Source organism: Carettochelys insculpta, chromosome 1 (genome assembly GCF_033958435.1).
Source record: "Carettochelys insculpta isolate YL-2023 chromosome 1, ASM3395843v1, whole genome shotgun sequence".
NCBI lineage: Eukaryota > Metazoa > Chordata > Testudines > Carettochelyidae > Carettochelys > Carettochelys insculpta.
In genome coordinates, this window is record NC_134137.1 from 233729516 (window position 1) to 233753953 (window position 24438).

The following is a 24438-nucleotide window of genomic DNA, read 5'->3' on the forward strand; positions in this document are numbered from 1 at the left end:
GCTCTCTGGCGCGCCGCCTGGCCAGGTGCGCACATCCCTTTGCAGGTGAGAGGCCAGCGCCGAGCAGTTGCCCCAGCCCAGCGGCCCCGCCTCCCCGGCCATTGCGCCAGCCGCGGGTGGGAACTCGCCGGAGCCCGAACTTCCCGCTCCCCGGGCAATAAGGGCCCGGCCCCTGCAGCTGACGCAGGTCCGGCCTGTTCCTTGGCAGCTCTTCCCTTTTCCCTCTGGCCTGAGGCGCCATGAGCCGGAGCAAGGGAGACGCAATAATCGGAGGGGGCCTGGACCCAACCCCCGGCCCCCGGGGGCGCCTCTCCGGTAATTCTGCCTCTGCTTCGCCGGGCGCGGCGGTCAGGGCCGGGAGCTGCCCCCGCAGGCGGAGCGGGGGGCTGGGGGGCTCCCTTGGGGCGGCCCAGGCCGACCCCGCAGAGGACGAGCCCAGGCCGTGCACCGGAGCGCTGGAGGGGTCGGTGAACGGGCCCAGCGGAGCCCGGAGCGGGAACGGAGCGCTGCCCCGGGGGGCGGGGAGCGCGCAGCAGGGGAGCGGGGGTCAGTGCAGTCAGTGGGTGCGGCTGGTTTCCGGGACGGAGGCAGCCCCAGCTCTACCCCTATGGCTGTTACACAGATCCCGCCCGGAGCCGCCCTCTTCTGGGAAATCCCGTGACTGCGCTGCACGGGAAGTGGCGGGTTCCCCCTTCTCCCTGGCCAGGGGCTAGCGGGTCACAACGGCCTCGCCTGCAGCCCCCAGTGGCTCCGGGCCTCTCCACTGACACACACTTCACGGCTGGCGCCCCCTCGGCCTGAGCTGCCTGCACCATGGGGCTTGCAGCTGGAGCAGGCGGCCAGTACAGGGGTGGGGAATAACTGTTGATTGGGGCGGGCGCGCGCTCTAACATGTTGGTAAGTGATCAGGGGCTGCACTTCCCATGGGGGGTCTGGAGCCTGGGTGGAGATCGACGGGAGCTCGGGGTAGCGGACTGGGGTGCAGGGTCTGAGGGGGCGTGTGGGTGAAGGGGGAGGCTCTGACCTGGGACAGGGGGTGTGGGTGCAGGAGAGCGTTCTGGCCTAGGTGGCATGTAGGAGGGAGGTGAAGGTCTGGGAAGGAGCTTCGACCTGAGGGGAAGTGCAGAAATCTTGGGCAGTGACCTAGAGCAGGGGGTTGGGGTGCAGGGTTGGGGATGGGCTTTGGGGCAGGAGAGGATTCTCGCCTTGAGGTGCAGGGCCTGGGAGGTAGCTATGACTGGGGAAAGTGGGCACGCAGAGTGTTGGGGCAGTGACCAGTGGGGGAGGGAGGGGCTGGAGGGTCAGAGACAGGTTCTGATCAAAAGGCGTATACCTGGGCTGCTCCGGGCCAGCAGTCCCATGCTCATAACAGCTGGCTGCTCCATGTGACTCTGTCCCACTCTGCTGGAGGGAGAGGGAGACTTCGTGCAGGGCCGGCACCTGAAGCACAATTTCTCAGCTCCCCTTGGCTGTTTTTGACCAATAGGAGCTGAGAGATTGTTCTGGGGGCAGGGGCAGTTTGTGAGACTTCCCTCCACCTGTGTGCAGCATAGAGCGGCCCATAGAGCAGCCAACGTTTTGTAGGGCTTGGGGCTGCTCCATGCTTGAGAGTCCCAGTGGGGCAGGCTGTGGACCAGATTGAAAGGCTTGGTGGGCTGGATCTGGCCCCTGGACCGTATCTTGTTGCCCGTGGCCTCGCAGGTGCCTTGCAACACAGCAGTCAGACTGCCAGTGCCCAGCTGGAGCCAGGATTCTGGAGGCTGACACGTACTCCACACCCCAGAAGTAGCCTTGGGAACACCATCTGCAGGCATGTTTCTTGGTGCTGAACCCAACTCCAGGGCAGGGAGCCTACCAGCAGTGAAAATGATCTTGTCAGATTCACAAGTGCTATTATTTCATATTTTCTCTCTGGCTCAGGCTGTCAGCCCCCAGGACAGGAGGCTCCTGCTGTGAGCCCTGAATGGATCTGACAGCCAGCAAACAATATGAACAGCACAGTGTCTACAGAGATACTTCATTGTCCTATTTACATCAGTCTAAGCATTGCACCTCTCATGGAGGTAGAGGTGTTAAGTTGACGTAGTGGACAACTTACATTTGCGAGAGCTAATTTTTAGCAGAGATAGGTTAGGGCTATGGACTTATCTCTGTACGGTAGTCCAGGCCTCTTTATCTCTCTGCATGCATAGAGCCATGCAGCTGACTGCATCAGTGTTCTTGGGTCTATGTTACTTTTGCCCAAAGATGTTGCCTGTTCTGGGTTGCGCCTGATAGGATGGTGTACGTCTCCCAGTGATATGAGGTTTCCCAAAGCAAAGCCCAGTTTGTGATTTCAGGGGCAGTGCAATGGATAGATGGGAAGTGCAGGAACAGAACTTCCACACGAGCATGGCAGCAATAGCTGTCATGAAATGATCTCTTTCCTACTTCACTCTGATCTGATGCACCAAGAGGTGCCTTACCTGAGCTTTCTTCGTGAGAAGTGGAAAAAGACCTGTACAGTTCTTCACCTGACCCCTGCTAGAGATTGTTCCGCTTCCCTCCTGCATTGAACAATAATATACACTTCACAGTTTATAGCTGATTCCCACAAACTCTCAGTTAAGCTCTGTTTAGCTCACACTTGGAAAGATTCTATGGGACAGATGCCTAACTGTTTTATGTTTGGGTAGCTCCATTGACAAAATGGAGTGACACTGATTTCCACTAATGAATCTGGCTCAGTATCTTTTCTAACATTAATCATAAGAATTAAGTACACTTGCCTTGTTTAGTGTTGGGAGAATTCTGTGCCAAAATTTTAAAAATTCTATGCACAATATTTTAAAATTGTGCAAATTTTATTTGTCAGAATAACACTACATAATCACACTTGTTTCATTTCCTTTGGCAATATATTTCAAAAATACTGATCAACCAGTATGTCTGTAAACAATACAGACCTACAAAAAATTCCCCTGGACACAGAGTTAAGGAAACCCCTCTGACAGGAGTCTTCAACCTGTGGCTCTTTAAGGACTTCTTTGTGGTTCCTGAAACTATAATTACAAAGAAAAAAAAAATCTTCTGATTGTTTTCAATAAACAGTGACTATCTAAATGCCCAGCAGTGAACAACTCAGATCTAAATATGGGATCTTGGAACACTGAATAACTCCCCTTTTTATATGTGCAGTGCATTGTGGGACATGTTATTGTATGTATATTTTGATCATAGTGCTAATAAAGTCCTGATTTTGAAAAGGAAAAGGAAGCTTGTGGTATTCCTGCTGTGAAGGGCAACATGCATTTTAGGAAAGAAAACTGCAATTATATGGCCGTCTCTACACTCACCCCAAACTTCGAAATGGCCATGCAAATGGCCATTTTGAAGTTTACTAATGAAGCGCTGAAATACATATTCAGCGCCTCATTAGCGTGCGGGCGGCCACAGCACTTCAAAATTGACGCGGCTCACCGCCGCGTGGCTCGTCCAGATGGGGCTCCTTTTCGAAAGGACCCCGCCTACTTCGAAGTCCTCTTATTCCCATCTGCTCATAGGAATAAGGGGACTTCGAAGGAGGCGGGGTCCTTTCGAAAAGGAGCCCCGTCAGGATGAGCCGCGCGGCGGCGAGGCGCGTCAATTTCGAAGTGCCGTGGCCGCCCGCATGCTAATGAGGCGCTGAATATGTATTTCAGCGCTTCATTAGTAAACTTCGAAATGGCCATTTGCATGGCCATTTCAAAGTTTGGGGCCAGTGTAGATGTAGCCTATGTGAAGTAAAATTGGTGTAATTAAAGTGGGGTTGTAATGCCTTCAAAAAAGGAAAATCAAAGATGAAAACAGAGAATGTCAAACTGAATGGACCCATCCATCGCATTTTTACCAAGTTCAGCTGGGCTCCCTTTAGGTATCAGTTGCAATTAGAAATTCACCACCAATAAAAATGCAGCCTTGAGATGGATTTTCCCAAAAAAAACCACACTACTTTTGATTAAAAAGTATCCAGCTGAAGATGCCAGAAAAAAAGCTGGGGAGAAGTTACTGCGCAAAGCAGGGGGAAAGCAGAACACGTTCACCAGATGGCTGAAATTACCAAGTAGCATAACAGGCTAGTTTTGTGGCAACTCAAGAGATGGTGAAATGAGGAAGGCTGTTCATGGATTGCGCATATGTAAAAAGAGTGCTTTGTCAAAGTATCAGAGCAGTTGTAGAGTGATTTCAAAAACAAAAATGAAATTTTTCAGAAAATTACAGATCTGACGCATTCTGCAAAGACAGTGGGGGTTAGAACCCCAAAAATGGCCGTAGATGTCACGGGCCAGTTGATTAAGGACGTAATACAGCCCCAGGCTTCTCTCTTGCTTGTGACAAGTAAAGTGATGTGGATGATGTTGCACAAATTGCCCTTAGTAGGTGTGTAAGTCTGAAGGACCTCAAGGGGAGCTTATTAAGTTACTGGCACGCAAAGGTTAAACAAGGGGAGAAGATATTTTTTTTCAGCTGTTGTAGACTGCCTAAAAATGAAAGAAATTAACACCAGCCATATCATTTTAAGCTACATCTATACTATGAGATAAATTTGACTTTAAGGCAGTTAGCTCAATATTACCACGACTGTCTTTATGCTAAATACCATTAGCTCAATGTAGGGAGCACTAATATCGATATAATATCATCAGTACCTGCTGGGTGTAGTGTCAAGTTCAAAATCAGAAGTTCAGTTAATGGTCTGTGTGGAAGTGCCACGTCTTAAAGTCGAATTTATTAGCCTCCAGAGGTGTCATGTATGTAACCCCCAATGCCTCTCGCACTGCTCCACTCTTGCTGCTGCTCTCCAGGTGCACAGGAATTAGGTAACAGGAATATGGTGAATTTCAAGTCATGACCAGGAAGCCTGTGGCTGTGGGCTCATGTTTGTATGAGAGCCTGAGAAACGTCCTTCTTTTCTATTAGCACTGTGAGCACATCTACCCATTACAAATAGCCCCAGCATGGAATTTGTGGTTCTCTCTCTACACTTGTTATTTTTTTCTGTAGTGCCTGGTGTCAGCCGCTGCCCCTCTGCACCAAGTGTTAGCAAGGCTGTGGTGGGGGTCCTGCTTGCATAAGAGGCCGAGTACCTTCTCAGTGGTTTACATTTGTGTGTGCCTCTCCCTTCCCCACCTACCTCCCCCGCCCACACACACACACAGACATCATGCAGTCGGGGTCTTTATCGTGCTCAACCTTATCATGTGGTTAGCCCCGACCCATAAAAGGAAGTGCCTGCCATTCAGTGCTGTCATGCTGCCAGGCAGCACCACGTCCTGGCTTGAGTATGATTAGGGCTCCAAGGATGAGAAAGATTTTCAGGGACTTGCAGCTGTCCGGGAAGAAGTCTCCCCTGGTGGCTAACGTTTTCAGGGGCTTGCAGCCATCTGAGTGGACTGCTTCAACTGCCCCCTCCCCACCAAAATAGTTTTGGGGCCTTTCTAGCACCGGGGGAAATATCCCCTGGCAGCTGAGATTTTTGGGGCATTGCTGCTGCTGGGGAGGGAATGGTTCAAGTGGCCCTTGAGTCACAGACCCCACACCCCACAGCCAAAGCAGATTTTCGGGGACCATGTCAACTGGCCATTCAACCTCCCAAATATCAAACTGCCCCACAATGGCAATAAAATTTGGTGAACCCCATCACCACTGTTGGCAATGCCTGTGTAGTGAAGAGGGAAGACAAAAATCTGTCTTTTCTGTACTCTTTCTTCTTATTTTGGACCCCTTCATGCAGGGAAGAGTGAGTGGGTGGAGGGCCAGCTGAGAAGATAGACTGTGCATATACCCTGAATAGTGAACTGGAAACCCAAAGCCCTTCTCAGTCTGGACTGTAACTGGCAATTTGCTCAGGATTGGTTCTCTCAGCTGTGCACAGAACCCCTCAAAATATTACACCCTTTTCCACCAAAGCCCAACAATGTCCTGCCCCAGCCACTTACACACACAACCCCTCAGAGGCTAGTTGTGGGGTCCACAGGACCAGAAACTCTCATTCTAACCCCTCAGGCCAGACATTCACACCCGCTACCCGCCTTAGCCCACACACTCACCCTATATGTTTCAGGTGCCAGCTGCTGTCCACCCCCCACAGCCCAGACAGAAACTCTCCCTTCCCTCTAGAGCACAGCCATGCCTCCCCAGCCCAGATATTCGTGCCCCGTAACTCCCAGAGCCCAGCCTTGGCCCCGCAGCCCAGAGATCCAGGGGGAGAAACAACCTGATCCTGGGATTGCAAAGACGGGCTTTCCTGCATATCACCACATCCTTTAGGGCATGCTAAGAACCCTCCAGTTCCCTGCCCCATACAGACACACACCTGCCGCCTTGTCTTCTGTTTATGAGCTGGGCTGTACCAGTGGCTCCTAGTGGCGGCCAACATCTCCAGCCCATTTCTGTGAGGAAAAAATGAAATTCAATAAATACAACGTTAACTTCTGTGAAAGTCTGCATTTCACAGTGGCACACAATTCCCCCAGAAGTATTTCTTAAATAAATGCTAAATAACGATTCCTCTTTGTGCTCTGGGCACAGAGGAACAGCAGAGACGGTTCCAGCCAGAGTAGCAAAGTGTAAAATAGTTCAGAAGCAGCACAGAAAAGAGAAAAAATACCTCCATGTAACACTCATTCTCAGCCTTATTTGTTCTGCCCTCTGCCTGGGCCACAGCAGGGAGCAGTTTCCTGGAAATACTTGGTTCCCTGTACACTGGCTACTTGGAAAACCACAACTGACATAGCTGGAGCCCCTTTTCTCTTAAAGTTCATGGCAGGGAGTGCAGGAAAGAGAGTCTTTGTGGGAGGCAATTGGAGGTTGCAGCAGTGGCATTTCTAGACTGAGAGGACCACTTCCTTATGCACTAGCTCTGTTCCTTGATCTTTCCATTCCTCCCTCTTCTTTCCCAGCTCAAGCCTCTCTTCCCATGACCTATCTTTCTCTGTTTCACTATTATTATGAATGCTGAGTACTGGCATGGCACACAATTGTTTTTAGCAGCTGTCTGGTCTCACTTCAGTAGTTTTTGTTGTTGTTGTTTTTTCATTGTGGTTGTTAAATGCAAAAATGTCTAGATCTGGACCTCACTATCCTGTCAACCTTCCCAGAGCACCAGCACTGCTTCTGTTCTTCATTTCGTGCATAGTGGGACTAGTTTAAAGATCTCAGGCATTCACTGAATCTAAACCCCATTTTATTACATGGATTTCTTTTAGTGTTCTCAAGCATATAATGGTACTTTTTTTTTCCAGGTCTGTGCTCAAATATCAAGTGTTTGACGTGTACTATAGCGATTCTTGTTCTTGTTCTTCTGGGTTTGATCATGTCACTTGTCCTCGGTAAGTTTTTGAGATACTTTAAAATAATTTATTTTTTATCACTATAATCAAAAGAACTGCAGATTTTCACATAGAAACCAAATCTAAATTTAGTTTTGTGTATAACTCCCCTTATGGGAAAGTTGAATAGTTGTTACTTGAGAGAAACACTTCATTTTGAAACTGAGTTTCATGACTGGTGAGGTGAAACACATAGCAGTAGAAATGGTAAAGGGTATGTGCAGATTTAGTTTCATATGTTTTCAATCTTGTCAGTAGTACGTATCTCAATAGCTTTCATCAACATACAGATTTTGATGGTCTTACAACCTTCATCCATTTCCGTGTTTCCAGTCATGTATGAATATGGTGCCATTTAAAAAAAAGTTAATGCATGTTTCTGTGTGTGCCTGCAGGAATGTGCCATGCTAATGTTTTGTCACATTTGGTTGCTTTTTAGAAGGAAAGAGTAGGAAAAGACTTCCTGAAGGAAAAGAATATTAAAAATAGGAAGTTTTGCTCAGGTTGAGTAAGGAGTGAGGTGGTGAAAGTACAGAAAGCTTGTTTGTTAAGGGGAAAGAAAAGTTTGAAAAAGATTAAAAAAGAAACAGAGGAGAAAGAAATTGAAATAAATCAATCGCTTACATTTAGGGGAGAAAAGGAAGGGAAAATTATACAACGCGACAAGAGACAGGAATTCTTTGAAAAGATTAGTGAGCCTTGGTAAAACGAAAGTTTTTGTTTATCTTAAAAATGAATTAAAAATTGAAATAAATTGAAAGACTAACTAATAGACAAGGTTAAGAGAATGGGTTATGAAAGAAAATAAAGTTTCTTGGTTAAGGCAACAGGAGTTTAAAGAAAAAGCTTGAAAAACAGAATAAAATAGAATAAATATAAACAAGTAGGAAAATAGAAAGAAAGGCTCAGGGAGGGTCTTTTAAAGGAAAAGTAGAATGAAAGAAAGCTGTGAGTTTGCAGAACCGCTGAGTCCTTTGAAGAACCATCACTCAGCTGCTGAAAAATTTATGGTAAGAAATACATGAAAAACAATTTTGTACTTTTTCATAACAAAACACAGTATGACTCTGCAGGCTTGATTCAAAAGGCTAGCCAATCGACCACTGGTGACTGAGTCCCTGCCGTGTAAAAAGTTCTGAAATTGTAATGGTTGCCTTTTAGGCACTGTTACAGAGTGTCTGTACGCAGGTAACCCTACAATGTTTTTGTTCATCTTATTTATTATTGGCAGACGTACACAACATTGCCTGGGTCTTTAACTGAATTAGGGAAATAAAATAAGAGAGTACGTGTTTTTTTCAGTAATGGTAGTTTTCAGGAACTAAGGGTTGGAGTGAGGATTCGCAGATAAGGAGTGGCAGGGGTGGGCAGGGAGTTGGGAGGTGCAGGGGGGACTCAAGGCAGAGGGTGGGGGTACAGAAGTCAAGGCAGGTGGGAGGTGCAGAAATCAGGGCAAGGCTCAGGACAGGAGGATAGGAGGTAGAAGGGTTACTTGGGCTGCTTGTGGGTGTGAGAATGGTGCTGCTCCGGTGGCAGCTCCTCCAAGGGTGGAGGCAGCACTCCTTCTGCCAGGGGTATCCAGGGCTACGTGTTCCTGGGGTGAGGGTTAGGGCTCTGTGGGCTGTCCACAGACTCTAGGTGCCCTCTCTGGTCTGTAGCCTGTCTGGGAGGGCAGTGCTCTGGGGACGGCCCCCGGCCTTCCACTGCCCTCCTGGCCTGTAGTTGCTCTGGGGGCAACTTTGCTTGGGGCAGTGTTCCCTGCCCTCATGCAGCCTGTTGGGGGGCAGCACTCTGCAGACTGGCCCTAGCCTCCATCTGCCCCCACCTGCCCTGCAGCTGGCCTCGGGGTGGTGCTCTAGGGGCTACCTGGAGCCTCCAACAGCCCCCTTCATCCTTCAGCCTATTTGGTGGTGTGCTCTGGGAGCTGGCCAGACTCTAGGGGCTGCTCCCAGCTTCCCATGCCCCGCCGCAGCCTACACACAGTCTGGGGGAGGGAGCAGGCTCTGAGGACTGCTCCTCCCTCCTGCAGCCCCCTCCCCCCCATGGCCTATAGGCTGTTGTGGGGGTGAGATTCTTGGCCTGTCTTCAGCTTCCAGTAGTCCTCTCCCCACTGCCTGATTCTGGGGGCTGCCCCAGCCTCCATCACCCCCCGACACACACGCATGGCCTGCAGGCTGTGGAGGGGTGGGGGTAGCTCTAGGAGCTGTTCTCCCTCCAGCTGCCCTGCTGTGGTCTGCAGGCTCTTGGGTAGGGGGAGAAGGGGTCAGGTTCTGGGGGCTGCCCCCCCTCCAGCAACCCCCATCCCCCCCGTATCCTGTAGGCTATCCATGAGCCAGAGCAGGCTCTGGGTCTGGGACATGGGAGCTACTTATCTGGTCTTTGTGGTTGATACGGATGGTAGAGCCCCAGCCCTGTTGGCCTCTTGGTGCTGCAGCTGTCCCCAACATCTCAATTCCCAGCACTTTCCATTTTCCAAGCACAGCAAAGCTTGGCCCTTGATTTACACTAGAGAAAGAGGAAGCTGCATACCAAATTTGGTGGTCCTAGCTCTTACCGTTTCAGAGGAAATCTGGAACAAATGGACTCACAGAAGCACCTACAGACACACATGCACACTAAAATATGGACAAAGATTTGTCATAGGCAAGATCAACTGCTGTGTATTTTAGAAACTTTGTGACTGTCTGCCCGTCTGTTTGTGAGTCTGTTCAAGAACTCCTCCTAAGCGGTAAGAGCTAGGACCACCAAATTGGGTATGCAGTTTCCTCTTATCATAACTTGAACAAGGTAATGGTTTGATTGTTCCAGGACAATGGGATGTGCCTGGAATTCAACTGCTTCTCATAAAATGGAAAGGAGTGGTCTGGTAGGAAGGACAGTTTTACTGTAGAATGACCACAAGGGGCCAGAGATAGGGACTGAGACAGCTAGATCCCATTGGTCCATCAGGTGGCAAGAGTGGAAAAAGGGACATCTATCTACTGTATATTTCAGGGAGTCTGTCTTTCTGACTGTCCCCCAGTCAGGGGACATGCACCTTTTCCCTGGCTGTGCCTGCTGGTGCTGCAGTGGCCATGGACAGGCACTTCTCATCTGGCCCAAGCTGCTGGAGTGAGAGAGGGCTGGGGTTATCTGCATATTGAACCCTCATCCCCAGCCCCGCCACAGAGCAATGATTTAAATGAAGAACAGCAACACTTACTTGAGTTAAGGACCCAAGCAATACCAGGTAAATCTTCCGGTACCTAATAAAGTAAGAAAGTTGTAAATGATTAGGACCTGCTTCAAATCTAATTTTAAATACCTCTGTGGTTCCCAGCCTGGGGTTCAAGGACCCCTGCAGGTCCATGAGGGCATTACAGGAGGGCGGTGAAAAAACTAAATAAAAATGATAAAAGAAAGTTTTAAATAAATTGCAAAGTTACAATCAATTATTATTTTTAAATTAAATATCTTCCAATATTTTTTATTAATTGCTGTCCAAAAATCTAGGTTGGGGTTTCCTTTTTCATTTAAGAAAGTGTACGTAGTAGAAAGAATTGGCTTTGATGGGGGGGTCCACACTAGTGAAAAGGTTGGGAACCACTGAAATAAATAAATTGGTTGTGTTAAACTTAAAACAAAAAAACTTTATTTCCCCATCTTACTAGCACCTATTTCAAAATAGCTGTAGGCACTGCTCCTGGTAGACTGAGGTATACCAATTTCAAAACAGCAGTTGCACTGTGTAGACTTTTAGATGGCTATAATTTTGAAATAACTTTGCTGTGTGGACCTACCCTAATTCACTAGCTGCTTTTATTGCTGCAGGTTCGTAGCATCCTTGCTAAAACTTTTATAAACTGGCTGTGATTCCATGTGTGTAGTTTTAACCCTGAGAAGTTTGTATGGACTCATTTTTAATTGAATCACATATTGTAAAAAGTGGTGGAAAGTTTCTTCAGATGAGGATAAAACAGAGAAAAGTCATGGTATGAGAGTAGAGGGGTAGAGGGTGGGAAAAAGGAGGTGGGCAGGAGGTGCAGGCATTAAATGTTTCTGATTGGTCAGACCAAGAGGAGAGGATAACTATCCTGGGGTCTTGAGAACCTGGAGTTCCCTCTTTCCCTGAGAAAATGTGAGACCCATTTCATCAGATTCTGGAGAAGAAATGAACAAGCAGGGTAAATATATAGCACTCAGGAGGAAAGAAAGAAGAAGAAGGGGGAAAAAAGAGAAACAAGATGTGGGAGGGAGTCATCTATCATTAAAAGGACCTCTGGAAAGAATAAAATTGAGTGGCATGGCTGCCATTCTATGAATATCAAAGGTGGGGTAATTGTCTTTGTAATGCATAAGATAATTCAGATCTCTGTTAACAGGTCCTTTTAATAACAGGTGATTTCCCTCCCCTTTTTCCTTTTCTTTCCCTCCCCTTTTTCCTTTTCTTTCCCTCCCCCTTCTTATTTCCCCCACCCCACCCCACCCCTCATACATATTTACCCTGTTTACTCATTTCTGCTCAAAATCTGATGAAATGTGGCTTCCCACAAAAGCTCATTACCTAATAAATAAAATTGTTAGTCCTTAACATACATGCATACTTACGAATAGGATAATTGTACTCAGCAAATAACTTTTCCAGTGACACCTTACCTGCCCCATCTTGTACCGAATGCATCACAATTCTCTCATAATAATGTCACTATGAAGAATACAGAGGGTAGTGTCACAGACTCAGCTAAAGCCCTCGCTTACAGTCTTTGATCCTCACCTTCATGAAAAATGCATACAGACTGTAGTGGTGGCTGTGCAGTCGAAGATGTGCAGGAACAAGCACACATAGCAAATCAGCGTAAGGGTATCGTCTAGTCATTGTGGCACTGTTCCCCACTCTCTGTTGCTTTCACACATTATGCTGTGGTTATAATTAGATCGGAATCTCTTTAGGCCCGGGATCGGATCTATTTTATGAGTCTATTCAGTACTTAACACTCGCTAGGTAATACATAAATGACGTAAGTTCATTAAATTTTAATCTTAGCCCAATGTTATATTTTGTTTAGTGTAATATTTTCAATTGTTCTGAGCTCTTGTCTGCAAAGGACATAAATTCAGAGCAGGGCTAAGTAGCTCCAGGAAACCTGCTCTGGGAGTTGTGATTGGACGGATATGTGATTGTTTATTGTTGTTTTTAGGGGCAAATTGTTCAACGTGGAAAGATTCTTCTCACTGTCCTCTTCTGGAACCGTGCCCTGGAGACTGGCTGTATCACCAAAGGAAATGTTACTTCTTCTCGGAGGAAGCAAAGGACTGGAAATCCAGTCAGAGCTTTTGTTCCACACACAACAGTTCCCTAGTAGTAATTGAAAACCAGCAGGAACTGGTAAGAGAATGAAGGGTGATAGAGTCATAGGGTCCGAAGAGACCTCAGGAGCTCGTCAAGCCTAGCTCCTGCTCAAAGTAGGACCAATACCAACTAAAGCATCCCAGCCAGGCTTTGTCAATCCACAACTCAAAAACGGCTAGGGAAAGAGATTCTACCCCCTCTCTAGGTAACCTGTTCCCGTGCTTCACCACCCTCCTGGTGAAATTTTTTTTCTACTGTCCAACTTGGACCTCCCACACTGCAACCTGTGACCATTGTGCCTCGTTCTGTTGTCACCACTGAGAACAGCCTTTCTCCATCCTCTTTAGAACCACCCTTCAGGAAGCTGAAGGCTGCTATCAAATCCGCCGCCCCTTCTCCCCACCACTGCCCCCTCACGCACATGCATACATATACACTCTTCTGTAGACTTAAATAAGCCCAGATCCCTCAGCCTCTCCTCATAAACCATGTGCTCCAACCCTCTTATCATTTTTGTTCCCCTTCACTGGACTTTCCCTAATGCATCCACACCCTTTCTGTAAAGGGGGTCCGAACTGGACACAGTACTCCAGATGTGGCCTCACCAGTGCTGAAAAGGAGCATAATCACTTATCTTGATCTGCTGGCAATGCTTCTACTACTGTACCCTAATATGTCCTTAGCCTTCTTGGCTACAAGGGAACGTGGGTGACTCATATCCAGCTTCTCATCCACCGTGACTCCCGGGTCCTCTTCTGCAGAACTGTTGCTTAACCTGCCCGTTGCCAGACTGTAGCAGTTCTTGTGTTCTTGGCTACATCTGCACGTGCCCCAAACTTCGAAATGGCCATTTGCATGGCCATTTCAAAGTTTACTAATGAAGCACTGAAATGCATATTCAGTGCTTCATTAGCATGCGGGCGGCAGCCGCGCTTCGAAATTGACGCTCCTTGCCGCCGTGCGGCGCGTCCAGACGGGGCTCCTTTTCAAAAGGGACCTCATGGGAATAAGGGGACTTCGAAGTAGGCGGCATCCTTTCGAAAAGGAGCCCCGTCTTGATGCGCCGCGCAGTGGCAAGGAGCGTCAATTTCGAAGCGCGGCTGCCGCCCGCATGCTAATGAAGCGCTGAATATGCATTTCAGCGCTTCATTAGTAAACTTCGAAATGGCCATTTGCATGGCCATTTTGAAGTTTGGGGCACGTGTAGACACGGCCCTTCTGTCCCAAGTGCACTACTCTGCACTTGTCTTCATTGAACCTCCTCAGATTTCTTTTGCCCCTGTCCTCCAATTGCTAATCCTCTGATTCTATGATTTTTATCTGCACTTTGAAGACCCCATATAATCTGGCTGCTGACCAGTGTTCCCGTTGAGTGCTTGGGTTGCCTCCCAGGTGAGATTCAGGTGCCACCCAGCTGATTAGCAGAGTGCCCACAGCCGCCTACATTAGGCACCATGACTGTGTCTGCACATGCCCCCTCCTTTGAGAGGGAGCATGTTAATGAGGCAGTTCAGAAGATGCTAATGAGGCGCTGATATGAATATGCAGCATTCCATTAGCATAATGGCAGCTGTGCCAGATTCAAAAGGGCTGCTTTTGGAACGCACGCCGCTCGTGTAGATGAGGGCCTTTGGAAGAAGGGGCTTTCAAAGTCGGGGGGTCCTTTTGAAAGGCCCCCCTCTACATGGGCAGCGTGCATTCCAAAAGTGGCACTTTTGAATCTCATGCAGCTGCCATTATGCTAATGAGGCACTGAATAGTCATGTTACTGCCTCATCAGCATCTTCCAAACTGCCTCATTAACATGCCCCCTGGCATATGTAGACACAGTCCATGTGTTTCTATTGGTGGCACACATCCACATATAAAATGGTGTACATAACGAAATTTGTTCCACCCATGGATATTAAAAGTTAGAGGGAACATTGTTGCTAACTTTATCTTTGCTACCTTTTTCTCCTACTTCCACCTTGCCCCGTATTCTCGTTCCAGTCTTGTTCCCTCACAGCTCCTTTCATCTTCTCCCTGTCACTGTCTTCCTTCTTATTTCCGTACTTGGAACCATTTATAATTTCCTGACCATCCACAGTCCTCTCTCTTCGTTGACCAACCTCTATAAAACCTACTTCTTCCAGGAATTCTTCCTCTAATCTCTACACCAAAGACTTTTCCAACATGCTTTACCTAAACTGTTTACCATTCAGTTGATATCATACTCTAAGCTGTTCAGGGCAGGGACTATAACTTATTCTCTGTTTTGTACAGTCCTGTACTCATGACTCTGTGTAAATACTTAATACATTGTCTGTGTTCACAGTCATGAATGTCATAGTAGACTCCATCCGTTATATAAAAGATTAGTATTAATCCATGGCAATCTTTTGTGTTTTTGGGGATGCTTTTCTTCTTGTGGATATCACGGGATCCACACTTAAGATTTTGATGTCAGCTCTCAAGAGGTGAAAGGCTGGTATATTAACACATAGTCCTCTGGGAGAAGAGGAAGTTCATCCCTTCATTTTCAAATCGGGAACAAAACTGCTTCTTGTTTTCTTTTTTCTGCAGAACTTTATAATGAAAATAACAAAACAAAATCCATGGATTGGACTTCACAAAAAAGGAGAACGATTCATTTGGGTAAATGGGACTGCATTAGATACAAATGTGTAAGTTGATGTTGACCTTTATTTATATGTATATGTGGAGGGAGAGAGAGAGGGAGAAAATGCGGGAAATGCAAGTTACATTGTGCCAGGTGCACCTGAGATTATGAAACAGTAGCAAGGATGAGAGACGAGTAGGCAGCTAGATTTGTGAATCTTTCATGTAGCATTGGTAAAATCACAGGTGGTGTTAAGGAGGAGAAAGAAGCTGAGAACACAAAGGACAGACTCCTAAGGAGCAAACTGAGGCTGTGTCTACACTATGAGACAACTTCAAATTTATTAATATTGATTTTGTAATTCTGGAATTTATAAATTCAAAGTTGACTATCCTCACTTCCAACATGCGCCTCATAAAGTCGACTTATTGCTGCCACACTCAAATGGCAAACATCGACCATTGCAGTAGTACATTATGGGAAACTATCCCACAGTTCACTCATCCCTGGAGCATTCTGGGTATGTCCGCTGGTCTTTGACATCATCTTCCCACATTGCATTTTCCTCATTCCCTTCCTGTGGTAAGCAAATGTCCATTGTTCCCATTGGAAGGAGGGAAAAGTAGGGCAGGCACAGAGATGGCAAAAAATGGTTCACAGAAATGTCTTTGTTCTGTAGCTGAATTCTCAGTGTCCCCCCTCCTGTGGTTGCATCTGATCCCTGAAAATAACACAAGGACCCTGAAAAGCTTGAAGAAAGAGAAGATAGGAACATTTTTGAAAACTTAGAGTTGCTTAGGGTAGTGTCTTTGGCTTCCAGGTGCATTATAAGGCTTCTGTGCACAGACTGTGCTCTCAACTAGCCATCCACTGAGTGTCCCCCACTCCCATGATTGAATCTGATCCCTGAAAATAACGCAGGGCAGACTGTATTCTCAAAGTTAGAAGGAAGAGGATAGAACAGTGTAGATAAAAATATCTGTCTTCCCTCTTCACTACACAGACATTGCCCACATGGGGGATGGCAGTGAAATATTGCACACTGAACTTATAACAGAAACAGGAATCTTAACTGGTCCTCCCCACTGTGTTTTTGCGGGTTCAAAGCATGAAGACAGATGTTAGGGAAAAGATTTTATAACAGAAATAACAAACCAGCAGGTGCCTGCAATAGACAGCAAGCCCCTGAAAATTTTTTTGGTGCAGGCAGGGTCTGCAGCTGCAGAGCCAGTTGAAAAGTTGAAGTCATTGCAGTAGTCCCCCCCAACTATCTTAGCTCCCAGGGGAGACTTCCCCCCAGCAGCAGTAAGCCCCACTGGTCCTTTGCTAAGGAAATGTGGGGGCCGGTTGAATTAGTCCCCCCCAAATATCTTAGCTGCCTAGGGAGACTATCTCCCGGCATCTTCAAGCCTCAAAAATTCTCTCCTGCCTGGGGAGACCAAGAGTCTTAGTCACCAGGGGATACTTCCCCATCAGCAGTTGGAATACCACAAAATTCTTTCCCGTTCTTGGAGCCCTAAACGTACACGTGCCCGGACATGGTGCTGCCTGGCAGCATGGTCAGCACCAAACAACAGGAACATCCTTTTATTGGGTCAGGGGCTACCCACGTGATGTGGCTAAGTGCCAGAAAGACCCTGACTGTGTGGTGCCTGTGGGGGAGGGAAGGGGGTTGGCGCACAAATATAAACCACTGAGGAGTTTCTTGGCATCTCATACAAGCACGACGCCCACAACAGCCTTCTTGCCACGTGGTGCAGCAGGGCAGTGGCTGGCGCCGGGCAGCACAGAAAAAAATCACACATAGAGATAGAACCACGAACTCTGTGCTGGGGCTGTTTGTAATGGGTAGATGTGCTCACAGCGCTAATAGCAAAGAAAGAAAGACATCTCTCAGGCTCTCCTACAAACATGAGCCCCCAGCCACAGGCTTCCTAGCCCGGATTTGAAATTCACTGTATTCCTGTTACCTAATTCCTGTGCACCTGGAGAGCAGCGGCCAGAGCGGAGCACAGAGGGGCCCTGTGGGTTACATATGGGAAACCTTTGAAGGCTAGTACATTCGATTTTAAGATGTGGCGCTTCCACACTGGCCTTTAACCAAACTTTTGGATTAGACCTTGACGCTGTTCCCAGCAGGTACTGACAATACTGTAATATCAATATTAGTGTTCCCCAAATCCAGCTCATGGTATTTACCATGAAGACAGTCACGTGGTAATGTCAAGATAACTGCCTTAAATTCGAATTTATCTTGTACTGTAGAGGCAGCCTGAGGGAGGAAGAGGAGGACTTACTAAATCTGATTCTGAAGAGGGGTCATTAAAGTTAATCTAAGAGAGTTTACACTTACAAAGTCTGAGGGGGAGGGATCAGTGGTATAAAGGCAGGAGACACAACAGGAAGGCTTACAAAGAAGTGCCCCTTTGCATTAAAACTAAAGGTCCTTTGTGTCTTTGGTGAGGTATTTTCACTGGAATGGAGAGGGCTGAACATAGACCGGAGGTAACTCAGGAGGCGAGACAAAGGCAGCACAAGCAGACGACGTATTTTAAGGCACATCTACAGAGCATATGGTACGCCAGTGATGGCAGCGTGTTGGGTATGTGTAGAGCCCTGTGCGAATACAAAATTAGTATCCGCATCTGCAGCTGCAAAAGTGGTACACAGATATCTACATCTATAGATGTGAACTATCCATGGCCTCCTTTTCATCTCAAGAGACAGTGGTTAGCAGCGGCGGTAAGGACCTACAGGCAGTGTTAAGGCCTGACCAGATTTCCATTTCAGTGTCATTGCATGTGAGGAGGAATGTGTGCTGTTAAGTAGCCAGGACTCAAGCCATAAAGGGCTTTAGTTACAAAGTCAACAGCTGAAAGATTACCCAGAAGCAATCAGTGAGCCAGTGTAGTTAACAAAGGATTGGTACACTGTGTGTTTTTGCAACTAACACCATTAAGCTTTTAGTGCAGCAAGCAGCTTTCCTAGATTTCACAAAGCCTTCAAGGGTAGCCCTGTATGCACCTCAGTGCACTTTGCAGTCTGGAGGTCACAGGTTTCTGGAGGTCTGCGACAAAGGCCACAGCTCAGAAAAGCAGGTCAACAGCCTAGCCAGCAATAGACGGAAATAGCACCTTTGGGTTCTTGAAGTGTGTCAGATTCCTCATAGAAGGCAGGGATCTGTAATCACCCACAGAGTGTAATCCCCTCTGACAAATAGTGATAGATTTCCTCAATAATGGTGTGGAACCCTACTTCCCTCCCCGCACCTCCCCTGGAAGCACCTTTCCCGATGCATTTCCCTAGTACCGTCTCCATTTACCTAGCAGCCATTTTGTTCTCACTCTGGTCCTAACTTCAGCCGGACATTAGAAGAACCAGAGGAATTGGGCCACGTAGAATCATAGAACACTAAAACTCGGAAGGGACGTCAAGGGGTCATCAAGTCCAGTCCCTGCCCTCACAGGAGAACCAGGCACCATTTTGATCATTCCTGTTCGACATTTATCTAATCTGGTCTTAAACATCTCCAGTAATGGAGAGTCTACAACCACCCTGGGCAATTTATTGCAGTAATTAACCCCATGAGGAAAGACTCTGTGTATTGTTAGTTTATCCATGACATCACAGCCCAAGCTCTCTAAGGACCCGTACACGGCTGCTGCACACAAAAAAGACTTCCCCCTAAATGATCCTCTGGGCAGATGAGCAAGCACTCAGAGACACTTTCTTAGGGCTCTCCAACAGGAGTCCTTGTATATACAAAGGCCAGTGTGCTGATTGCAAATATAAGTTACTCGTGTCATAGATCAAAAGCAAGAGAAGACTTTGTAAGGTTTAAGGAAAAGTTGTGTGGGAGACATGAAATGAAAAGCTGCGGTGTTCACAGCTCTGCTTGTGTTGGCCCTTGAACTGGTGTAACTCCACCGCAGTCGGTGTAATTGTGCCCATGTAAAACTACCGTGAGTTAAAGGAGGTTCAGCCCCACAGCTTTTTAAGATGTGAAAATGCTAATCTAAATTTGAGTTATTTAGTTGTTACAAAATCCCTGTAAAATTATATTTGATGAAGTTACTAGTAAGTAACTCAATGTTAATTATGCTTTTTGCCTGGGAATTAAATACATGAATTTTTATAGTAAGTAAATTCCTGTTTTCCCCTTTGCAAGAAATTTCAGTTAGCAAATTACAGTGAAAACACTGAGGTCTCTTGAGATTCTGCTACCACCAGACAGTTTCCTTGTTCAGTGGAATTATCTTTGATGATAAAATTCAAGGTACAGCGGGTCCTCGTTATAAGTCCAGGTTACGTTCCTAAATAATGCAACTTATAGTGAAGCGAGTTATAAAGGGGAACTAATATCTATAAAGAATAATGTAATTAGCTTGAGATATTCTCACAACACATACAGTTCACATATATGTGGTACATATAATGTACCTATAACACACAAAAAATACTGTAAACATAAATATAATAGAAATAAATAAATAAATAGAATAGAATAAATAAATAGATAAATAATAATAAATAAATAAAATTAATAGAAAAAGATAAGGCAGCTCCCTGTCAGCTCCCTGAAGGCTCCTCGATGGCTCCTCACAGTTCCCTTCCAGCTACCCTTGGTCTCCCTGTGGCTTCCCGCTGGCTCCCCACATGTCCCTGCAGCTCCCTGCTGGCTCCCCACTGGCTCCCTGTGTCTCCCTTTCAGCTCCCCGCCTCTCTCCGCAGCTCCCCACCAGTTTTCCAGGGCTCCCCACCTGTCCCTGCTGGCTCCCTGCCAGCTCCCTCCCACTCCCCCCAGCTACCTGCCAGCTCCCTGCAGCTCCCCACTGGGACCTCTGCACTACAGCACCTGCGGCCCAGTCACCACAAAGCTCTCCTATGTTCCTGACTTTTGGTCCCTCGGCCCCTAAACAATGTAAGTGCAGATCAATGCGACTGATAATTAATCTGCTTTCCTGAATTACTTACAACTTACAGCAAAGCAACGTACAATGAGGACCCCCCGTAACAGTCTTTTTCATTCTCTCTTGCAGGTTGACCGTAAAGGCTTCTGGAGAATGTGCCTATATTGATACAGACGTGCTCTCCAGTTCTGGATGCATGTTTACCAGGGGCTGGATCTGTAAAAAAACCTCTTAGCTCCATATGCTCATTTCACTTAGCCAATTAATATAAGACCAAGGGTTCAACTATCCCAGTTGAAGGCAACTGCACCTCTGTTTCCCCTCAGTGATCCAGCAAGGGCACCTAATCTCAAGCTTCTGCCTGCTCTTTCTGCCTCTCTTTCCCTTCTGACAGGGGCATTTCCATGACAGCAGAGTTCCCTTTCCTGCTCTATTGCTCCCAGCAAAAAGGTTGCCCAAGGGTACCTGCTTTGCTTTCTCCTCTGAGACAGTTAATGGGTGTAACTGCTACAGTTATAAGTTACCACACAGCACTTCCTATGAAAGCTCACTTTCTTTTGGGGGTAAGAAATCACTTCAGAGAAAACAATAAAAATATATGTCTGCATCAGTAGCAATGATAATAGATAGGCACTGTCTGTTTAGCATTGGTAAATAAATATGCAGTACTGCCTCTGACTTCTAGCAATATAGGTTTGCATTCAAAGTTCTAGCCTAGCTAACATGCAACTAACCATAAAAACACACTTTTCTAACGTAGCTCTACAGGTTGACTCTGGCTAAGTTATCCTGCAGAATGCTAAACCCTTTCTGGCCATGTGTTATACTTGGCATAAGATGTCTTGCAATTATGTAACAGTGATTTTATTGCCATATTTTATTCAGATAGTATCACAGCCCCCCCTCCCATCTCTTTTGGTGCAGCCTCTTATTGTTTCCCATCCTGTAGTGAGGGTAAAGCTACGCTGTAATCAGAAGTGTGACTGCAGCACATGTAGACGTACATAAGTAATCTTTGATCTAACTCAGTAACCACTAACTGGTAGATAAGGATTGACTGGTGATGCTGACTGGTTTGGCTGGGAGGTGCCCACGCTTCAGCTGCCCCTTCCTGCACTGCTATGCGGCTCCTGCCCTCAGCCTTGGAGCTGCCCCTCGGGATCCTCCTGCTTGCTGTGCAGGGCGAGGCAGGCAGAGGAGGGGCGTGCTGGTGTCAGGGTGTCTCCCTCCCCACATTTTTACCCTGCTCCACAGAGATGGGGAGCATGACAGGGCTTTTGATGGAGGGAGCTTGCTTGAAGCTATTGATATGTCTGCACATGCTCAAGGGGCAATGTGTGGGAGGGATGACTCGGTGGTTTGTGTATTGGCCTGCTAAACCCAGCATTGGGAGTTTAATCCTTGGGGTGGGGGGTGCAATTAGGGAGCTGGAGCCAATAGATTTAAAACGAACTTTCAGGGGTCGTGATAGATTCTGCTGTGAGGGCAGGGGGTTGGACTCAATGACCTGTGAAGGTCCCTTTCAGTTCTGTGGGATTGATAGAGTCCCATGTTTTTTAATGTGAATCTGTCACTCTTAAACTGAATGTGTCTCTGTCACTGCCAGAGACACACTTGGTCTTTCACACTCATCTCCCGACCCAGCAAATTCTGGGGGTGGGTTACTTCTTTTGGGTTATGTTATTTTAGGTTTTTGACTGGTCTGTACAGTTCATGATTTTTATTTCTACTGGTGATACACATCGGCACATTATCTCGAAATTGCTGCATTTAGCAAAATTCATTCCCTCTGGTTTTTCCACCCATGCACAGAACACTGGCAAGAGTCTCCTGGAATTGGGCTTGACCTCCTGTAGGCTCCTGCAGCCAAATAGGGAGATCAGCCACTGACAGTCGGGGCAGTTCACGAGTGCTAAGGCAGGCTGCCCTGGCCTTGCTCTGCTTCTGGAATTGGCTGACGTGTCCCTGCAGCCTGTGGGAAAGGTAGGGCAGGGGGTCTGCATGCACTGCCCTTGCCTTCAGGCACTGCCCCCGCAGCTCCCATTGGCCAGGACTGGGCAGTGCTTGTGGATGAGGGGTAACACATAGAGCCACTGGACATATTTAGTCTTTGGCTCTGAGGGTGAGAAACTATTCCAAATCACTGCTCACTGTTGGTAAGGATCAGGGCTCACCATGAGTCTGAAAGGACTAAAGCCTGCTGGCATGAGAGAGATCTGAAGACAAACACCAGCTTTCATTTTAAAAATAACTGGCCTTTGACAGGCAACGGTAACAGAACCAAGACAGATTCCCCACTGGCACAATGTTGATCACTGAGTATTTTTCTCAAAGATCATGGACCAAGCTCTTCAGCTACTGCAAATCACCATAGCTGTGTCTACACTACAAAGTTTTGTTGACAGAAGAGGCATTCTGTCAACAAAACTAGGGAATGCCCACACTACAAATGCGTTCTGTCTAGAATCTGTCAACAGAACACCACCTTTTTCCTGGCAGAGTTCTGTCTTGAAAGTTTGAGGCATAGCACCTCTGTAGACAGATGCCGTCTGTTTGCAGAGCTTCCAGGTGGCTATTCTGTCAACAGAGGTCTGGGCAGTCTCGCCACTCTCTGTCAACAGATGGCATCAACAGGAGGAACCCGTATTAGGTGTAGACATGTTCTGTAGACAGAGGCTCTGTCGGGAAATATCTGTCAATGGTGACTTCTGTCAACAGAATTCTGTAGTGTAGACACAGCTTATAACTACATTAACTCAAATGAAGACTGCACAGTGGTTAAGGAGCTGTTCCCTGGTATGCTTTAAGGTTTTCTCCACCCACATTTATAAATATAGGTGTTGGCCTTTGTGAACTGACACCATGAGCATGTGGAGATTTTTGATTTTTGAAGGGAGCTATAAAGTTTGTACCCATGCACCAGTGAGTTCCAGCTGGTGGATCGGCTGTTATTTTCAATTATTCGAAATGTGTATATTTTCTATGCTTGTAAAACTGTATCTTGTTTCACAAATAGTGTATTTACACTGCCTGTGTTCCCCCCAAAGTGGTCCATTTTTACTGTACATTTTGCCTTGTATATTTTCTTCAGTGTATTTTTCTTTATTTTATTTTGTTTATTTTGTGGTGTGCTTGCTATTCATTTTTTGCCATCCTATGAATAATATCAGTGTTGTAGGATCTTTACCGTGACAGATAACATAAATGTCCAGGAGTTTATGTATTTTAATACCTTTAGTGACTTCCATTTTGTATATGAAAAATGTTAATAATTTGTAAATTTAATAATAAATACCAGCAGATTTATTTTACCCTTGGGACTCACATTCCCTCTTTGAAAGGTGAAGTAGTACAGGTGTGCAGAAAGTTTTTCTGAGGAAAACCCTTATGGTGCATAACTATTCTATGTATGTGTACATGTGTTTTGTACAATTAATTAAAATTCACATAACTTGCAGATCTGATGATACTATTTTATTATTATGGCCACATCTACACCAGCCCATTCCTTTTGGAAGGGGCATGGTAATGAGCGAGTTGAGAAGATGCTAATGAGGCAGTGCCATGAATATGCAGCACCTCATTAGCATAATGGCGGCCACGAATGATTCGACCTGTGTACATAGGGGCCTTTCGAAAGGACACCCCCCCCCAGACTTTGAAAACCCCTTCTTCCTATTTGGTGTCAGGAAGAAGGGGGTTTCAAAGTCCAGGGGTCCTTTAGAATTGCATGCAGCTGTCCATTATGCTAATGACACATTGCATATTCATGGACGTACATCAATAGCATCTTCCCAACTCACTCATTACCATGCCCCTTCCAAAAGAAAGGGCTAGTGTAGACGTAGCCTATATGTCTAACTTAGTTCTTGCACGTGAACATGCAGAAACACATCTACCTCTTCAAATAGTTAAATCATGCAATATATGGTTGCAGTAACATAATTATGGGGAATAGAATTTACTTCTGCTTATTCATGTAGTTGCATTTTCAAAATATTAGTCTTTTACAACCATACTTCGTGACACATATCAAACTATGTATGTCATAAAACTATTCATCTGCCATGTTTCATGTCTTAGATTGTTATGATAAGCATATTAAATGGCACAGATTTCTAAGAACTGGAGAATATGTATTTTTATGCTTTCTCATATGGAATTAAGCCTTCAAAATTTTAGCTATAGGCAAAGACCAAACATGGGAAATGTCAGCTTCTAAAGGTAAATGTTAAGAAAAGTTGTAAG

General features: G+C 46.4%; 1 protein-coding gene across 1 annotated transcript; it reads left to right on the forward strand.

Annotated features, from left to right (window-relative positions):
* The first annotated feature begins 171 nt into the window (after positions 1 to 171).
* LOC142017384 (C-type lectin domain family 2 member L-like) lies at positions 172 to 20862 on the forward strand. Its single transcript, XM_075002168.1, has 5 exons — positions 172 to 315; positions 7263 to 7349; positions 12527 to 12714; positions 15244 to 15344; positions 20320 to 20862. Exons 1-5 carry the CDS (start codon positions 240 to 242, stop codon positions 20423 to 20425), a joined length of 558 nt encoding a protein of 185 aa, XP_074858269.1. The 5' UTR covers positions 172 to 239; the 3' UTR covers positions 20426 to 20862.
* Positions 20863 to 24438: the final 3576 nt, after the last annotated feature.

Coding starts and splice junctions, on each gene's coding strand:
- LOC142017384 (XM_075002168.1), top strand. CDS start 240: ATGAGCCGGAGCAAGGGAGACGCAATAATCGGAGGGGGCCTGGACCCA. Junction 7,350..12,526: donor GATCATGTCACTTGTCCTCG/GTAAGTTTTTGA, acceptor TGTTGTTTTTAG/GGGCAAATTGTTCAACGTGG. Junction 15,345..20,319: donor ACTGCATTAGATACAAATGT/GTAAGTTGATGT, acceptor TCTCTCTTGCAG/GTTGACCGTAAAGGCTTCTG.